We start from the raw sequence: 18,042 nt of genomic DNA on the forward strand, positions 1-18,042 counted from the left end.
AACCAAGGACCATTTTGGGGTCTTCAGGCTTGCGTGTGGATGGTGGTACAGTTTGCTGAGACAAGGAACACTAGAGAAGAGGCCCTTTTGATGAGGGGGAGGCAGGCGTGTCAAGGCAGAGGATCCCACAGGACAAGTAAGTAGGGATGTCTAGTAAGCATTTTATACATGTGTCTAGAGCCCTGAAAACAGATTTGGGTGGAAGCTAACAATAATGAGAATCATCCTGGAGAGAGCAACCAAAACCATAGCAATGAGCCCCACCTGTGGATGGAGCACAGGGAAGGAATACCAACAGTCCAGGGATGGGGAGAGGGAGAGGAGCTTTCCAAGGGCAGGAAAGCAGAAGTCACAGGAACAGAAGGCCAACTGCTAGACCATGTAGCAAAGAAGGGAAGGGCAGAAGGGGAGCTTCAGGAATGACACTGCAGTCACTGTGTAATACACTGTGGGCATGTCGAAGACGATGAGGGGAAAAACAACCCACAAGTAATTCTTATGAACCCTTCCTTCCCAGAAGCTGCCCTTCTGGAGATCTCAGTGACCATTAAAAAAATTAATAAAGAAGGTCCCTCAAGAATAGGATTTAACAGGAATCCTGCAAATTGTATACCATACAGATGGGCTGTTTGGAAAACTTCAGATTACGATTCCGGCTGTACGATGCACTCACTCGTTAAAATAACTCCTTTGATGTTACCCCCTTGTCCTTTTCATCCGCTCTGCTATTTTTCCATCCCTTTTTAATGACAGGTCCGAGAAACTGTCTGGAAGTCTTGGAGCCTTTCCTTTGCTTGTGCCCCATGGGCTCATCCCAAGACCATGGTGATTGTCTGTCACACCTTAGGCCTTCCCACTGCAGGAATCTGGGGCCTAGGCAGCTCCGTATGCCTCAAGCCTCATTAAAGAAGGCAGGACTAAGCCCTAAATGAGCCAAACAAGATGAACACAGCAACCTCTGAGCTATGATTCCTCTCCTTGACACCTGACAAGGTTCAAATTTGTTCCTTAAACTTCTGATTCATGGCCAGATTCCACTGTCTTTGAGAACACAGACCTCCTTTGCCTGTGATGGCTTTAAAGAGAGACTGTTTTATGTCTTGAAATGTAATATTTATCACATTTACTGAAAAAAAAAGCATAAAGTTTATAGAATCTTACTGGCCGTGTGCAGGGTACATTACAACTATTGGGGGATGTGATCTGGTGTTTTTAGTAAGAATAGGGATGGGGAGACATTTTGCTAGTGGAAGTATTGATCTATTTGCTCTGTCTCAGACTTAGCCCAGGAAAGAATCTGGCATTTGGAAAAGGTAGGCATTTTACCTTTTGTTAAAAAAAACACCCATCTTTCTGAATGACAAAAGGCTCATTTCCAACTTTCCTTCAAGGAAGACTGGAACTAAGTTTGAGAGAAAATTATAGTGAGAAGTCAGGATGTGGGGTGGCACGTTTTAGGGGCACCATCTGATTCATACCAAAAATCTATATTGCACAAACACATATGGGAAAGGCAGGGTGTGGGGGGCAGCAGTGAGGGAACAGAAACCCCTGATAGGGGACTCAGGTAATAAATAGCACAAGATCAGATTCTGCCATACCGCCCACCATGTCTGAAGTCATCTCAGATGGAGCTGCCGATGAGCATTGTTCTGGGGCCTGTAATGTTTAAAACCATCCAGTTCCTCTCTGGAAAGCATCTGTCACAACTGTGTCAGGCCCCAGGAGCCTGGGGTTGCTAAGTGGGGATAGTTCAAGGCCAGATCACGCAACCCAGTTTTATTTATTATCATGTCCTCAATTAGTCACAGAGGTGCCTTTAAAGAGCCTAGTGCCCCCAGTTTTATGGCCTCCCTTTGAAGCACTTTGTGTTTCCATCCCCAGGGTCTCTGAATCAGGCCTAGCCAAGGTGGGACTGCTGCCGTCTGGTGGAAGGTGCCTGGAGGGAGCTGGGCTTCTGCACGGCCCTGTCTGGGACACCTGCCAGATTTAGGGGCAGCAAAAGAGAGCCTGAGAGAGTTGGTGGAGCTTATCCAGGTCCCAAAGGGCAGCTGTACAGTAACCATGGACATGCCTAGTATCCGTGCCAGCCTTGTGGAAGCCTGTGGGATTAAGAGGTGATAATATTGCTCTAAAGCAACGTTTCCCAAGCAACAGTCACATTCCAACAGCAGTTCATTTGACACCTTTGGAGGTCCTTACACTTGGCCCTCATCTCATTAGATGCTCCCGTTCAGCTCATTTCCTGCTCCTGTTCAGCCCCTCTGATGGCGGTTAAGGAGAAAACCCCAGTCTGCTGCTGGCATGTCTTTAACAACTCCCCAGTGCCCGTGCAGCTTCCTTTAGAACAAAGAGAATGCGGATCTTAAGCTAATGTCATTGGTTGTTTAATAATGTTTACTTCTGACTGTATTTCTTTCTACTGTGATTTGCCGTTCACAGTAGCTGATAGTGTTCATGTTCCATTTTCAGAAATGTAATGAATTTAAATAAAACATGAGTTGCTTTAGAGGAAATTAATATGCAACAGTCACTTAGGTAGTTATGAGAAAAAAACTTAAAGGTTAGTTCACAAATCACCAAAGATTGGACACGGTGTCTTACAAGAAGCCTACTAGAGTATACAATTCTCAAGGGCATTACAATTGTGGTTATGGTATGTTTGTAAGACACACACACACACACACACACACACACACACACACAGAATCTACTAAGAATGTTGCATCCTTCACCCTCAGGGAGAGAGGTAACTGACTACCTGGCTTACTGATAAAGGTCACTTAGATAGTCTCTAATATTTCAAAACTTTCTTTGGAAGAATCTTAGAAAACTACTTCCAGAAGTAGATGATAAACATCTTCTAATTGTATAATCTCATGTTTTTTTACCCCCAATATTCTTAACTAGTATAATCACCTACCTAACTCCTCAGCCTTGCTTCTGTTTTTAAAAATCAAATCGGGTATCTAAGACTACTATTTACCTCCCTTGGGGAAAGAATTTGATGTAGGCTCTGAAGGTACATGACTCAAAGGCCATCAGGCCCTGAACAGAAGAGAAAAACAGTGCTCCTGACTTGGTCTTTTTAATCTCACTCTTGGGCTTGCAACAGTCACAAAGCGTCACTTACAAACATAAAGCTAATGACATTCAGTAACACCTTGGCTGCCTGGAGCCCCTAAGAACGGTTCTTCCTTTCTCGGATTTCATATGCTCTATTTTCGAGATAGCTGAGCATTTATCCAACATTTATTTGTACATAAGCCAGGTTGCATGAAAATCTTTCTAGAATAACTTTAACAAGGTCACACAGTGAGTATACTACAATGGCTCAATTTAAACCCAGATCTGTTGGACAATCTCTGTCCAAAGAATTCAAGACCAATGGGTCTTATTCTTATCATTTATACCTCTTTTTCCTGTCAGGTCAACTGTCATATCTCTTTTGACTTGGAAAGACTCCTTTTTATTTTCTTGCTTATTTCATGTTTCTCAACTGTGTCATTCATATAAGGATATCTCCAGGTGCTTGAACTCTGGATTGGATGGGGTCTAATTTATTGAGAGTGGGTTCTGAGCAAGGAGGGGAAAATCCAAAAATCACCATCATAGTGATTTCATGTAACTGAACTCAAAATAGAACCTGTAAAATTACAAGAACTTTGGAGACAGAAGACTCCAGGGCTTGGTAGAAGGATTTCTGCTCTACATCCTCAGGGATTAATTACATATTTATTATTATAATTAACTATATATCTTATGTAGTTCATATATATATTATAATTAACTACACAGTTATATTGTATGTGTCCTTTAGCAACCTAGAAACTGAAATGAGGAACAATGTTTTGAAACAGAAGTAACTTGTATTTGGAAGCAGCAGTGCCCAGTTTTAATGAGTAGAGGACATGGTCACAGAATGTCACAGCTGAAATGAGAACACCTTGGAGATGATTCTAATGCCATTATTTTCATCAGGAGATGAGGACAGCAAGACTTAGAGAAGTGATTTGTCCCCAGCTTCATAAGTCACTGTATAATTTCCATCAATTAATTAAAGTGTGGCATATTAAACACATATCAAGCATAAACAAGAAAATTTAGCCTTTGAGGCAAACAGCCATGTGTTAACTTCATCTGTTATGAAGTAGATGGGTGGGGGACATGCCAATACACTGTCCAAACATATGCCTGAGCTCTTGCCTCTCTTCTATCTATAAAAGGCCTCTGGTCCAGAGTAAATGGGCTAAGTAGTAGAGCAGATGTCCAGGCATAAATAAATCTCATGCCTGCAAGCTGTGTACAATTCCATCCAGAGCAGAATAATGATACACTGGAAGGACAGGTGTCTTTCCCAGATGTCTGAAGGAGAATGGACACTTTCTTTTGTAGCAGCAATGGAGGGGCTGGTCCCTTGGCTTCAAAGGAGCCAGATGTGGCTTTGGTACATCTTTTCTTGGTCTGTATATTTTCTGGATGTTTCTCCACAACAAATGTAGTCTCTCTCTGAGATGGTAAGCTCCTAGGGAACAGTGACCATGTGTCTTACCAGCTTTGCTTGACTATCACCGAATGACTGTCAACCAGAAAGCTGGAGACGGGGCACAGTTTCAGAGGGCTGGGTTTCTCAAAATTGATGATTTTCGGACTGGTGACCAGAGGCTGGCTGCAGCAGGGAGGTGAAACAAGATGTCCAGACACCAACATTCTTGCCAGTCCTCATACCAGAAAAACACACATCCAAGAGCCTTCTGAGATTGTGTCAGTGTGAGGACAGAAAAGCACCCTAAGCATTCAGCCTAAGTAATGGTATGAGAACACCAAAAAGCAATAGAAATGTGTGGTGGTGGTGGTGGTGGTGGTGGCGGCAGTAAGGGGAGGGGGGAGGGGTTACATTTTTCTTTGACCTGAAGGTAGATTTTCACTTACTGCATTTTCTTTCCTTTTAGATCTAGTGCCTACAAGTCTGTGTTTATTTTCAAGTTGATCTCAATGCAACACTTAAGGGAAAGAAGTCCTTCTGTGAAATCTGTATAAAACCATGTGGGAGGAGAGAGAAGATCCACATGCAAATCCAGCCTGAGCTTCACCAGCTCTGCACCCTTCCCTCCTCCAAGACCACATGTGTCTAAAGTATTACGTAGTATTTCCCCCTTTCGTATTCATTTCTACCCACCACAATGAAAGTCTACATTACTTATTCAGTGGGAGGACAGCGAGCATTAAAAATATTTTACACTTTGAGGTCCGAGATACCTGAGTCCTGGCTCTGCCACTTAGTCATTACATTACTTAAGCAAGTGCTTAATCTTTCAGAGCCTCAAACCTCCCCAATCAGATGGGTAGACAAGCCTCGTGGGAGGGGCCCTGCCTCATGGGGAAAACTATTGGCAAGTGGGCAGAGGAGTAAATAACCAGGCTCTCTGAAGGGAGGAGGCAGGGAGCATCCTGCTGAAACTCTGGCCCTGCTGGGCTAGGCCCTGGTGGCAAGTGAGGAGATAAGAAGAATTCATTACATACGGGACTCCGATCTCAAAGATGTTATTCTGGATCAGCTGCTTCCCCAACATGATGATGCTGAGCTGAATGCAGAGCTCCATGAGGCAGCCTCCCGGAGCACACTGCCCAAAAGAGAAGATAACAGTAGATGTGGTTAAGACCAAGGGGAGCTCAGAGAAGCAAGGGCAAAAAGTAAAGCGTGCGAAATGGGGTAAGGGTGAGGCTGAGGCCAGGGGGGCGCCTACAAACCACCAGCCAGCCATGGATCACTGGTGGCTATACTTGCCTCTTCCATGCGGTAGCCATCAAATACATAAACGTAGCTTCCAGGTCTGCCCACGAACCTGAAATCCACAAGCATGGGAGAGTTAGGGAAGGAGAAAGGCAGGGTTGCTTGTAGGCATGGCCTTCAGAGTGGAACAGCCACCACCTGCCGTCCTCTTTGAAAGTAGGGGCTAAATCACCTAGGACCCTCACCTGTACCACCCAGGGTTCCAGGGAATAGGGGCCGAGGCTGGAGCTGGTGTGGGGCTGGGAAGGTCACATGTGTGGGTGTGCATGTGTGACATGCCAACTAATGCCAAGAATTGAGTTCTGATTGCAGCTCCTCAGTGAGAGCTTTTGATTTCCCAGGAAATGAAGCGGGAGACAGGCCAAAGTTGCAAGTACAGATTCCTGGGGTCCGAAAAGAAAAATCCAGACTCCTAACTGAAAGCATCTGAAGGAATGGAAGCAGCCTGCCTCATGCTTCTTCCAAGTAGGGTCTATTTTACTGGGGGACAAGAGGATGGGGCAGGTGGGGGGGAAGCAGAGAGGTAAAAGCCAATCATGGAACCAGACAGGTAATGAGAAGATTCCTTTTCACTTGTAATGTCAGCCCCTCATCCACATGTTGAAATCCTACCCATCTATTTAAGGCTCAGCTCAAATCTTTCCTTCTCTGTGAAGTCTTCTTACTGTCTCTGTTCACAATTACGTATTTCCCCATCACTTTCTTAACACTTCTCTTATGGTATTTACTGCAGTGTGCTGTTGACAAGACCATCTTTTTCAATCTGCCACAAATTTACCTAAGGGTCAGGACCCTATTTTTTGGCCTGGAATTTCCATGTATAAAATTTGCTATGGATATTAAATCTAGAGACAAAGCACCAGTGGAGTATATACCCATTAATACAGACAGTCTCTCTACTACTATAATTTCCTAAGAGTCAAGAGCAGAGATCCCAGGAAGGACGCTGTGGTTTTGGTCAAAAAACATTTATAAGAAACTATCAAATATGTACAAGAACAGTTCTTGCTATCAATGCCTGCTTGATGAGATTTTAGTGATAGGAAAGCTTCCTGACAAAGTTAATCATTACTGGGAAATCTCCTTATAGGTAGCCAAGTGATCTAACCATGAAAAGTATTCATCAGAAGTCATTTTACATCCAGACAGGTTATATAATAAAGAATCTGACTGGCCTTTGTTGTTGGTTCTTGGGAAAGCCTCTACATCCTTAGAATTTCTTGGTTGGAGTCTCTTTGTTATTCATGGTGGCCTCTTGGGACTATACCTAAATTTATGCTAATGAGATCACTCAGGATGGGGGAGGCTGTGCCAGAAAAACCAACTATGTGATTAGAGGGTTGAACCTTTGATCCATGTAATAGCAGCCTGACCTCAGGGAGAGAAGGAGGACTGGAGGTTGAGCTCAGTCACATGGTGAATGATCTAACCAATCATACCTACCTACATACCGCAACCTTACAAATTCTGGCCACTGAGGCTTGGATGAGCTTCATGGTTGGTGGTACACATCAACGTGCCAGGAAACTGATCCATCTTGAGGACATGGAAGCTTCTATTTAAGACCTTGCTAAATCTCACCCTATGTGCCTCTCCCATTTGCTGGTTTGGATTTGTACCCCCTTTCTATCGTAAAACTGTAATTTTAAGTGCAACACATTCCTGAGTTCTGTGAGTCATTCTAGAGAATTATCAAACCTGAGGAGTTAGTGGTCGTAGCCAGTGGGTACCAATCACGAGTGGCATAGGAACCCCAGGGCCTGCAGCTAGTGTCTGGAGTGAGCAGTCTCGTGGAAGATCATGCCCTTACTTCGTGAAGTATGTGCTAACTCAGGGTAGCTAGTGTCAGAAATGCATTGAAAGACTTCCAAGTCACTCACCAGACCTGAAATTTCCTCCTACCTCATCCTCAAAGTTGGGATGCCCAGATTATTCCAAGACTCACCCTCTGGGGCCCAGGGTCAAATCCCTGCAGTTTCCCTGGTTACCTGAATCTGAAGATTCTAATCCAAAATGATGTGGTGCGAATGCCATTGCTTCAGGAATGACAAGGTGGGGGCAGAAGTGGGGAATAGGACTGAGGGTGTGAATGGGCAGTAGGGACAAGCTGACTCTAGCAAGCCCTGTCTTAGTGACAAGTCACCACGTGTGACACCATTATACTCACCGCCCCTTGAAAAAGGCCACATAGAAGATAGGCGAGTAGGCATTGACAAACTTTAGCAAGAAAGCTTTGAGTATCAGGCGCTCTTCAAAAGTCTGTTCTGTTTTTGGAACCTCTGAAAGATAAGAGCAAAGATGCTAAGACTGAGAGGCATATTTTTCACCTCTTCAGAGTTTTAATCCCTATTACATAAGCCATTGGTCTCTTGGCTCTTACTGCTTCAGGGTAGAAACCAAGAGACCTGTCTCTCTAGCACAGCAGAACTGAAGTCATCTGGGAGTCCCAAATGGTTTACCAGATACTATGAGGCTACAGAAGGCCAAGGGTACATATAATCATCACCTTTCTCCTTCCACTTCCCTCCTCTTACCTATTCTAGCAATGGTCTCTTACCATACCCCTCTGAGGGGGATCTTGGCTGGCAGAACTTTCTCCAACCACCCTCTCTTCATCGAGGGGTAGTCAGCTTTTCCCTGTGTGATTGCTGCTTCCATAAGATTTTATCTGAACAAAATCCCTGACGAAAAAGGCTTGTTAACCAATGAACAACAGTCAATAGGCAGCAAAGACTTGTCTTGGGTACCATGACATTGTTCCTCTTTTCTGCCTCCTCCATTTCTAGCAGGACAGCCTGGATCTGTGCGCTCTCTGGATAGGCTGAGACACTTCGCATGCACTCACTCAAATGATGAAGGATCATCAGATAAGTGAAATAAGCACAAGCCTAATAATGTCTCAAACTCGGGGGTCACAGGCCCATTGAGTTCTATGAGGTCCAAGCAGAGGAGCCAGCTGATAATCCCCAAAGGGGCCTGAGAAATACTGAACAGAAAACCTCACTGATGCCTTTGGAAGACCCGAGACCCATGGGATGCTCGGTGGACAACTAGGCAGAGTGTTTGATGGGGATTTCATAGACTGTGACAAATGGCTTGGCAAAGATAGGAGGTTAAAGGGCCACATTTCAGGGGCAGAAAGAAAGCACCAGCCCTGTATCATGTGCACTGATAAGTATCGCCTGAAAGCGTGCTGAGCACAGGGCCAAAGTACCAGGACCATGCCAGCCAGGAGGTTCCGTGTTCAGATGAGGCTGACACACGGACCCACCTGACTTGTCTGCCCACCTGACTCACACATAGCTTTTGTCAGAATCTTTGGAAAAGTGGACATAAAACTCTGTTCCCTCCCCTGGAATTCCTTTCCCTGGGCCCTCCTCTCATGTACAAATCCTTCATATCCTTTACCATTCAGATCAGATGTTGCCTATAATCTCCTTCCTGAAGCCTTCCCAGATGATGTCAGATGGTAGAAATCTCTTTTTCCCCTGCAGTATTTTAGATTTCTCTGTATTAATTACCCACATCCAAGCCCTTTGAAAATCACAACAGTAGTTTTAATTAATCTTCTGTCTTACTTGGGGTGGCCCTCTGTGTCAAGAAGTAAGCAGTTTGGGAGTAAGTGGCTTATTTGGAAAGTGCTCCCAGGAAGCTTGGGGTAGTTAGACAGGAGTGGGGAAGACAGCACGGATGTGTTCACGAACAATTTAATACAGCAGGCTATCAGGGCTCAGTCCCACTGGGGGGTCTTCTTAGAGACTGTGAAACCCCCCTCATAATTATTACACTGAGGAGTGAGAGCAAGTGGAGCCCCTACCTGGTTGAAGGTTACTGCTGGACTTGACTCCCTAGCACTTCCACCTTGTCCTATGCATGGGCTGAGCATGCTCACAACCAGAGAACACCTGCATGCAGGGAGCTGCAGTGACCTCCTGGGTGGTCAGAGGGATCATGCGCTATGCAGGAGTGTCTGCTCTGATCTGCTCCACACCCGTTGCATACGTCTGCTATCTCACGTCATCCCTACCTACTTGTGTTGGGGTGGGGGGGGGGGGGGAGACAGTACATCTCACTGTTATAAATAAAGGCAGCTCAGATCCAGAGAGATTAGAGCCTTGCTCAAGATCACACAGCCACAGTGGCTCTTATGGGTTACATAAGAGTTAAGGTTTTGAACTCATATCTGCCTGTCTTCAAAGACAATTTTTACTCTGCCGCACTGTGAAATCAAGATCTTTGATTACTGTTTACATCGCACATCCTCTGTCACCTCCCCACCCTCCACCCGCAGTCTAACATGATATATACCTAGGAAATATCTGTGACTGTTCAGTCCACATTAATTGAACACCCGCCATATGATGCCAGGATGAATAAAGACTTCACACTCCTCAAAGAGCTTAATTTAGCAAGGTCTCTGTGAAAACCTTTTGCAAACTGCTAAGTCTTTTCAAGATTGAATCTATGAATGGCAAGGTATCATTTCCTCTCAGGTCATGGCGGAAGGGGATCTTAGGGAAAGAATGCTGTATTTCCATGATCTGTTTTCCCACACAGCACAGTGCGCCCCTCATTCATTTGCAATCTTAGAACACAATCCTGAGGATAAGAGACAGTGCCCAACATCATCGGTGTGGTCCAAGCACAAGCAGAAACCTACTAAAGAGACAGTCACAGGCATATGTGAGCTCTTGGGGATGAATGGCCCTGGGAGGGACCTTGAGAATGGAAAAGCTTAGAGATGCAGGTAGTGATCACAATTGTGATCTGGCCTTGACTTCTCTCTAGGCTGAAAGAGCCTTGGGAGATGAGAGCTACTCATTGTCTAGTCATGTCCTAGCCCCCATGAGCCCTAAGAAACATGGCATCATCCCTAGGCAGACAGTGACATGGAAAACCAGCTCATTCTCCGAGTGCCTCATCATCCTGAAGCCTACTTGAGTTTGCTTATGCTTACGAACAGTCCTAGAGGCCCTGGCAGGCCATGCCGAACCTACAGAGCACCCAGTCACGCTATTCTGGGCTTCGCTGTGTGTTGAGGGGAGTGACTATTTGATTGTGTTATTCCAGAGGTGGCTGTAGGGGCAGATTTTTGCATCAGACACACCTGATTTCAAATGCAGAGCATAATTAGAGGTCTGAACTTCTATAAAAAGAATAATGACATCTGCCCAACAGGGTTGCCCTGAAAACTGCATAGGATTCTTAGAAAGCCCTCAGCCTAGTACTTGGCAAGTGCCAGACCTCAATCAAGGATAGCTCCTATTGTCCTAAAGTGTTCTCTTCTTGCATCACCTCCTCCAAGCTGGCAGCCCTGCTTTCTGCAGCATGGTTGGGCCATCCATGGCCAGGTGTTTGTGCACATGTCTTAGCCCCAAAGGTTCTGGGCATCCTTTCCATGTTGTTTAATGAGCACTTTCTACCAATCAACGGGAAGGATAGTGAGGAGGTGATCCTGCTGGCACATAGCTGGGAAAATCTAATCGAAACAGCCCGTCCTCACCTCTGCAGAAGTCCACCACCCAAGCTTCCCGAAGTTCTCCAGACAACTATGAAAATAAACATTGCCAGGGAATCTGGAGACACTGTCCTCATTTTATAGGAGATGAAGTTGGAAAAGTCTACCATGCTATCCCTCAGCTGGCAGACAGCTTGGTAGTTTTCTCCTTCCTTCCACACCTGGAGGGACATGGTATTGCCCATGAGACAGAAGTCCAGGCCAGTCCCACACTGCCTTGCCCAATAAGCATTTGGATAATGATCTGTGTTCACCATTTACAGTGAACACTGCCTCAGCTGCTATTTCTTCTTTAGTTTATGTACATCAGCAAAGCCCCTCAGATATTTAAACCGTAAGGCCTTTTCTGTTCCTGCTACAAATTCTGCCTGACAAAGAGGCCAGTGCATCCCTGTTTGATTTATGCTTCTCAAGTCTTCCCTGGGCTTGAGATCCACATCCCTTTCTTCCGTCTGATTCCTATTCTCCTTGACAAAAGAAAAAAATGCTGAGGCCCAGGAAATGCTTACCATCAATTTCTAAGGTCACTTTCCATTTTAAGATCTCATAACCATAGGGATGCCTGGGTGGCTCAGTCTGTTAAGCGTCTGACTTTAGCTCAGGTCATGATCTCATGGTTCGTGGGTGCAGGTACCGTGTTGGGCTCTGTGCTGACAGCTCAGAGCCTGGAGCCTGCTTCAGATTCTCCCTCTCTCTTTCTCTCTCTCTGTGCTCCTCCCTGGTTTGTGCTCTCTCTCTCAAAAATAAATAAACATTGAAAAAAAAAGATCTCATAACTGTGAACCCCCATATGACTGTTAACCCTCACTTTCCCAAGCCCCATGCCACCATCCCCTCGCCATGCATGGTTTGGGTGGCAAAACAATGAGCATAGTCAGATACACCTTCTGGTAGGCCACAGCTATCACTAGATGTACTCTTCTAAGCATATTTATTGAAAGAATGAATAAATGAATGAATGAATGAATGAATGACATGACATGAAAAAATATGATTTGGAATAGTGAAAAAATATTTATCATTTATTAAAAATTCCCTGTCATATTCCAAGGACCACTGTTTGTGGGTATGGAGTCACAAGAAAGACGGATCTGCTTAATTTCAATTTCAATTTAATTTAATCGATTTAAATTTCCCTACCTTATCCACAAGATAAGAGCTGGGGATATTGGGGTTAGATGCAGGGCCATGCCCATGCCACGCGAGGGGCAGGGAGGGACAGGAGGTGAGGTGCTCTCTGCCAAAGAAGAAATGTAAGTGATGGGGGAGGGGCAGAGGCACCCAGCAGAAATGTTCATTAACTTCCCTGTCATTTGTAGTGGGATCCCATCATTAGCCTCTCCACAGAATCTTTAGCAAAGATGCATTAAAACCTGCTTTCTTCACCAGTGTTGAAAGAATTCTGGGTTTGTTCTTAGGGGAGGGATATGCCAAAGGACTGAGTCCTGCTTCAACATGGCCACAGGTCATGAACAGAGACCACCATGTGCCCTGTTGTGTTACAGAGGAGAAAGAGACACAGAGAGAAGGAAGGAGGGAAAGGGAAAGAAGGAAGGAGGAGGGAGAGATGGACAGAAGAAAGGAAGGAAGGAGGGAGGGAAGGGGGGAAGAGAGAGAGGGATGGAGGGAGAGAGGAAAAGTAAGGAGGAGGAGAGAGGAGGGGAAGGGAGGAAAGAGGACGGAAGGGAGACAGGAAAGAGGAGGGGAAGGGAAGGGAGGGAAGGAGGGATGGAGGGAGGGGAGGAAGGAAGCAAAGGCTTTCAGTAGGATTTTGAGCCTTTGCCCCATTTACCTAAGGCAGCCAATTTAACAGTAACAACCACTTCTTGTCTCTCATTTTAAAATAGTTTGGGTATAAGAAAATTAAAACTGATGTCACCCCAAAATAAGTATTCAGGTCTAAGGAGCTGAAAATTTGGAAAACTTGTCATGTAAATGTGGCTAGAAGGGGATTAAGAATGAGGAACAGAGAGGCATGTGTCTTTGATTTTCTTTTATAATCTCCTTTGAACTCTTTGTACTCAGATCTCTCAATCCCTGCAGGAATTTCCTCCAAGTTCTGGGGAAAGAGAATCTGATCCTTTCAGGATGCTTTACTCCAACTGGAAATGAGTGGCTCCTTTCCTCCTTACTGATAAATCATGGGCCTAGTTATTATTTATTAGTTTTATTTCTGAAAACAGCCTTTGCCTGCACCTTTAGGGCCATGAGCCATCATAAATAATGGGCATTTCCAATAAACAATCCAAATCCACTTGATAGGCCACTAAATCAGCTGGATGCCCCCACCTCAGAGAAGCTCTGCAGCCATGTAATGTGCTTCACAGAGCCTTCCAGGGAAGGCTCCCAGGGAATACCTTCCAGGGATGGAGATAAGTGGGGTGGGGTTGGGGGTGGGGATGGGAGTATTAAAGCCCTGAAGCTCCAGTTAGACTATTGGATCTGTCTCAGTAGTCAACACTAGGAACCTCATCTGTCTATGACAGAGACTATATGACTCAAGAAACAGAACAAGTTTTCCCAGGGTCCACTTGGGATGGGATGGTGTCTTCAGTCCAAGCAGAACAATTTGTACTGCAGGCCACTGGGCAGGATCCCCTCATAAGACACAGACCTCTGGAGTGGTCTGAATCTAAGACCATTAGAAAACAGCCCAGCCTTATGCTTCATAAAACTCCAAGCCCAGTGCCTTTAGGCTACAATCGCTACAGGGAGGTGAAGTAGGGAGTCAACACAGAGAGAGTGTGGGTAAGTAGAAGGCAACCCTTCTCTGTCATTATATGCTCCTGAAATCCCATATCCCCCAGAAAGTCACCCCAGGTTGACTGGAGGCCTTCTGAGGGTTTTGCCTGCTCCCAACCTGTTGAAGCAGATTTCCAACAGAGGGCAGACTCTATCCAGGACCAGGAAGGGCAACCACATGGAATTCCTGTGCAGAGCCATTACCCAGCCCCCCTTTTTGTTAAGTGTTAAACCTCTGGAGTGTTGTGTCATGAAAAAATATGAGTACAAATGACCCAGCTGTAAACTGCCTTGGAAAATAATTAGTATGAAAGCCCAAGTTAGTCCCAGGGGGCCAGCTCAGAATCCAAAGTCCCCAGAGCTCCATCCTAATCATATGGAAACAGTATGGCCAGCAAGAGGATGCCAGCTGCAGAACCTGAATTTTCGAAAAGCAGCTCGGGGTAACTGGAGCCCCCAGCAACCCAGCCAGCAGATATAGAATGATGGTGACAAAAGGAAATGAGATGTCCAAGTGTATGTTTCAGGCAGTACCAGCCCCGGCACTGCTCTGGGCAGAAGGAAGGAGGGCCTGAACTTGTGTGGCTGAGTCAGAAAGCAGAGGTGCCTGCCCCTCTCCCTGCCTCTCCCCCAGGGCAGATCCAGCTTCTGCAAACAGCTACATTTTCTGACAGCCCTACCACCTGGCCTTCCGTCTGTTTGTGTGTGCGTGTGTGTGTGTGTGTGTGTGTGTGTGTGTGTGTGTGTGTGTGTTGGGGGCAGGGGCAGAGGTAGGTGTGTCTCAGCCTCCAATGTGATGCTGTTGCCTTGTTTGTGTCATCGGAAAGGAATCACCTTAGGAGAAACCAGCCAGCTGGGTAATTAAGCAGCCAGAGCATTGCCTAAGGGAGCTGAGAGCCCCAGAACTAGAGATTAAGGAAGGGCACTCCTGAGATATGCCTGAACCCTAGAGAATTCCTTAGTGCAAGGGATCCCTCCCTTAGAGTCAGGAAGATGACTTTTGATCCCAGACTAAGGGACGTGAGATCTGCTGTGCTGTCTAGCAGCCTAGCCCAAGGTGACAGCATCACAGGGCATCTCATTTTAAAAAAGAAGGAGACTAGGGGCGCCTGGGTGGCTCAGTCGGTTGGGCGGCTGACTTCAGCTCGGATCATGATCTTGCATTTTGTGAGTTTGAGCCCCATGTCGGGTTCTGTGCTGACAGCTTGGAGCCTGGAGCCTGCTTTGGATTCTGTGTCTCCCCCTCTCTCTGCCCCTCTCCTGCTCATGCTCTGTCTCTCTCTGTCTCTCAAAAATAAATAAAGATTTAAAAAAATTGTTTTTAATTAAAAAAAAAAAAAGGAGACTAAATAGGACGGGAGCATCTGGGAGGGGGAAGAGGAAGAGAGAGAGACTGATTAATACTGTTATGGGCCAATCAGGAAAACCCCATGCTCAGTGCCCACTATGTGCCGGGCACTATACAGGCACTTGCCATGGATTCCCCATGTGATTGCTATCACTGCCCTGTGAGGACTGTCTCCCCATGGCAATGATAGGAGTGGGGAGACAACAGGTAGGTGTGCCTGGTTTGTGGCCATCGACACTCCCACGAAACCAGTGGGTCATCTTGCAAACACACAGGTCTGGAAAAGCCCGGTGAGAAGGAAGGGAATCATTCCACCTTAGCCCATCTCCTCATGCCTTTCCAGGGAAGGCAGCTCAGAAGGAATGCTTTTATCTTTTTCATCCTTCCCTAGTTCCACAAATGTTTATCAAGTGACTATTGTGTGCCAGGCATCAGGCACTGGGAATACAGTGGTGGCCAAAACCAATAAGCTCCCTGCCATGAGGAGATTACAGTCTAGAAGAGGGGCATAGATTAATGAGACCATTCTGGAGTGCAATGAGGATAAAAGGCAGGGAGATGAGAAGAAAAGGGGACAGGAAGACGGTTTTAGTCAGAGTGGTCAAGAAGGGCCTCTGGAGAGCTGACCTCTCAGCTGAGGCCCCAGGGATGTGGTGGAGGGAGCACGGACGAGCTGGGGAGGAGCCACGGGTGGTAACCACAGGGAAGGGCAGCAGACAGGAGAGACCTACAGATGTGTAGAGAATGAAAAGACCCCAAGGACTGAACATTCTGAGCAAGGAGAAAGCATTTATTAGGCAGTAGTACTGGAGGAGAAGGCAGGGGCAGGTCAATGGGACTTCACAGGCCACAGAAGGGACTTAAACCTCACTGGAAGCACAATGGGAAGTCGCCTTGAGGTTTTGCACAGGGGAGGGATATAGCGAGATTATATTTTAAAAATATCACAGAAGATGGGCTGTGTATATGTGTGTCAAGAGGGAGATAGGTATGGAAGCAGAGAGACAAATGAGGAGTGCACAGCGGTCCAGGCAAGAGATGGCCAATATTAGGATGGAACCTATGAACTGTGATCAGATCTGGGGTATATTTGAAGGTGGAGTGGACAATACTTAACAGACTGGACTCTAGGTTTGAAAAGAAAGAGAGAAAGAGAGAAAGAGAGAAAGAGAGAAAGAGAGAGAGAGAGGGAGAGAGAGTTCGGGCCCAGGATGACACTTGGGTTCTAGTACAAGCATCTGAGTGGTTGGTGGTTCCACTTCCTGAGAGGGGAAAAAAGTGGGTGAGAACTAACAGGTTTGGAGGGAAAATTAAGAATTCAAAGTTGGACACATGGAGTCCTTGGACCTCTGTGCTTCTGTCCTCCCTGGGCCGTGCTCCCAGTGGGATGGAGCACTGCATGAACTGTACCATCCTTCAAAGGTACCCAGCTAGCTTCAAGGAACCAGAGCCTTGAGCAAGTCATGGCCCCAGGTGGAGGGCACACCCTGTGATATCCCAAGTGCTTCCTGCTTCTGGTCTTTTTCTATTGTCTGTGACACAACTCACAAGGCTGTAACAGAAGAACACAGGAAGACCTTGGGCCGGAAGGACTTTTCTGTCCCAGTGTTCCCAGATAAGGGATTTATTTTTCTGCACCTCACTGTCCTCATTCCTAAGATGGGACCTTCCTTAAACATTTCTTGTAGAGTCTGAGGGAGATAAAGTATGGAAAGCACCAAGCATAGAGTAAGGGCTCCAACATTTGCTTTTATTATTTTATGTACCAAAGCACTCTAGCAGACATTTAATTTCTACACCTGCCTCCTCTTTAGTGAGACAGGTACCTGCAGGTTACCTAAAAATCTTGACAGAGTCCTCTTAGAAGGTCGGGGTGGGCATCACTTGGGTTGGTGAAGGCCCCTAGAGTCACCAGGGTAACCTCTCTCTGAGGGAGATTCAAAGGGATAGTATCAGATCTACTGTGTTTTGAAGGTTAAGAAGACAAGCTGTATGTCCCGGAGCCTACAGGATGGATGGCATCTTGGAGATGGGGGTAGAGGCATAGACGGGTGTCCTGAAAGCAGGTGACCCTGACGGCTGCAGCCCCTTGACTGAGCTCACTCTAGAGGGGAGGATCATCCTCCCTGAAGAGCAATGGCCTGCCCGGGGCCTGCAACCCGGAGGGACCCTCTCAGCAATGGCCCAGACTCTTCTGTCAGATGGGACAGGGCCAGCATCCAACAGCAATGCTGTGTAGCAATGAGAGGAGGGCTGGCCATAGTGCAGGTCTGAGTTCCCTGTTTAAATGTGGATGTTGGCCTGACTGCCTCTATGAGTCAAGATCCCATCAGGAAGCAGAACTCCCCTCACTGGTTCAAAGGAAGTGACCCTAATGAAGGTATTACTTACTACAGTGAGGGGGCAAGGAGAAGAAGTGGTGTCACTGGAGCCCAAGAAGGGCCATGAGGGAGGACTCATTCTGTAGAATCTGTGGATACATGCAGGTTTTTTTTAAGCTTTTTAAATGTTTATTTATTTATTTTTTGAGAAAGAGTGTGTGTGTGTGAGCGGAGGAGGGCCAGAGAGAGAGGGAGAGAATCCCAAGCAGTCTCCGCACTGTCGGTGCAGAGCCTGATGTGGGGCTTGAACCCATGAACC

The 18,042-nt window shown here is 46.2% G+C and overlaps 1 protein-coding gene across 1 annotated transcript in view; it reads right to left on the reverse strand.

Moving 5' to 3' along the window:
* Positions 1–18,042, reverse strand: part of ANO2 (anoctamin 2) — a 340,487-nt gene that overhangs the window by 36,267 nt on the left and 286,178 nt on the right. The window contains exons 17-19 of the mRNA XM_060658635.3: positions 7,962–8,073; positions 5,789–5,846; positions 5,524–5,624 (exon numbers count right to left, since the gene is read on the reverse strand). Coding sequence (XP_060514618.2) covers positions 5,524–5,624; positions 5,789–5,846; positions 7,962–8,073 — 271 coding nt within the window. The remainder of the gene's footprint in view (positions 1–5,523; positions 5,625–5,788; positions 5,847–7,961; positions 8,074–18,042) is intronic.

The sequence above is a fragment of the Panthera onca genome, chromosome B4 (genome assembly GCF_046562875.1).
Source record: "Panthera onca isolate mPanOnc1 chromosome B4, mPanOnc1 haplotype 2, whole genome shotgun sequence".
Lineage (NCBI taxonomy): Eukaryota > Metazoa > Chordata > Mammalia > Carnivora > Felidae > Panthera > Panthera onca.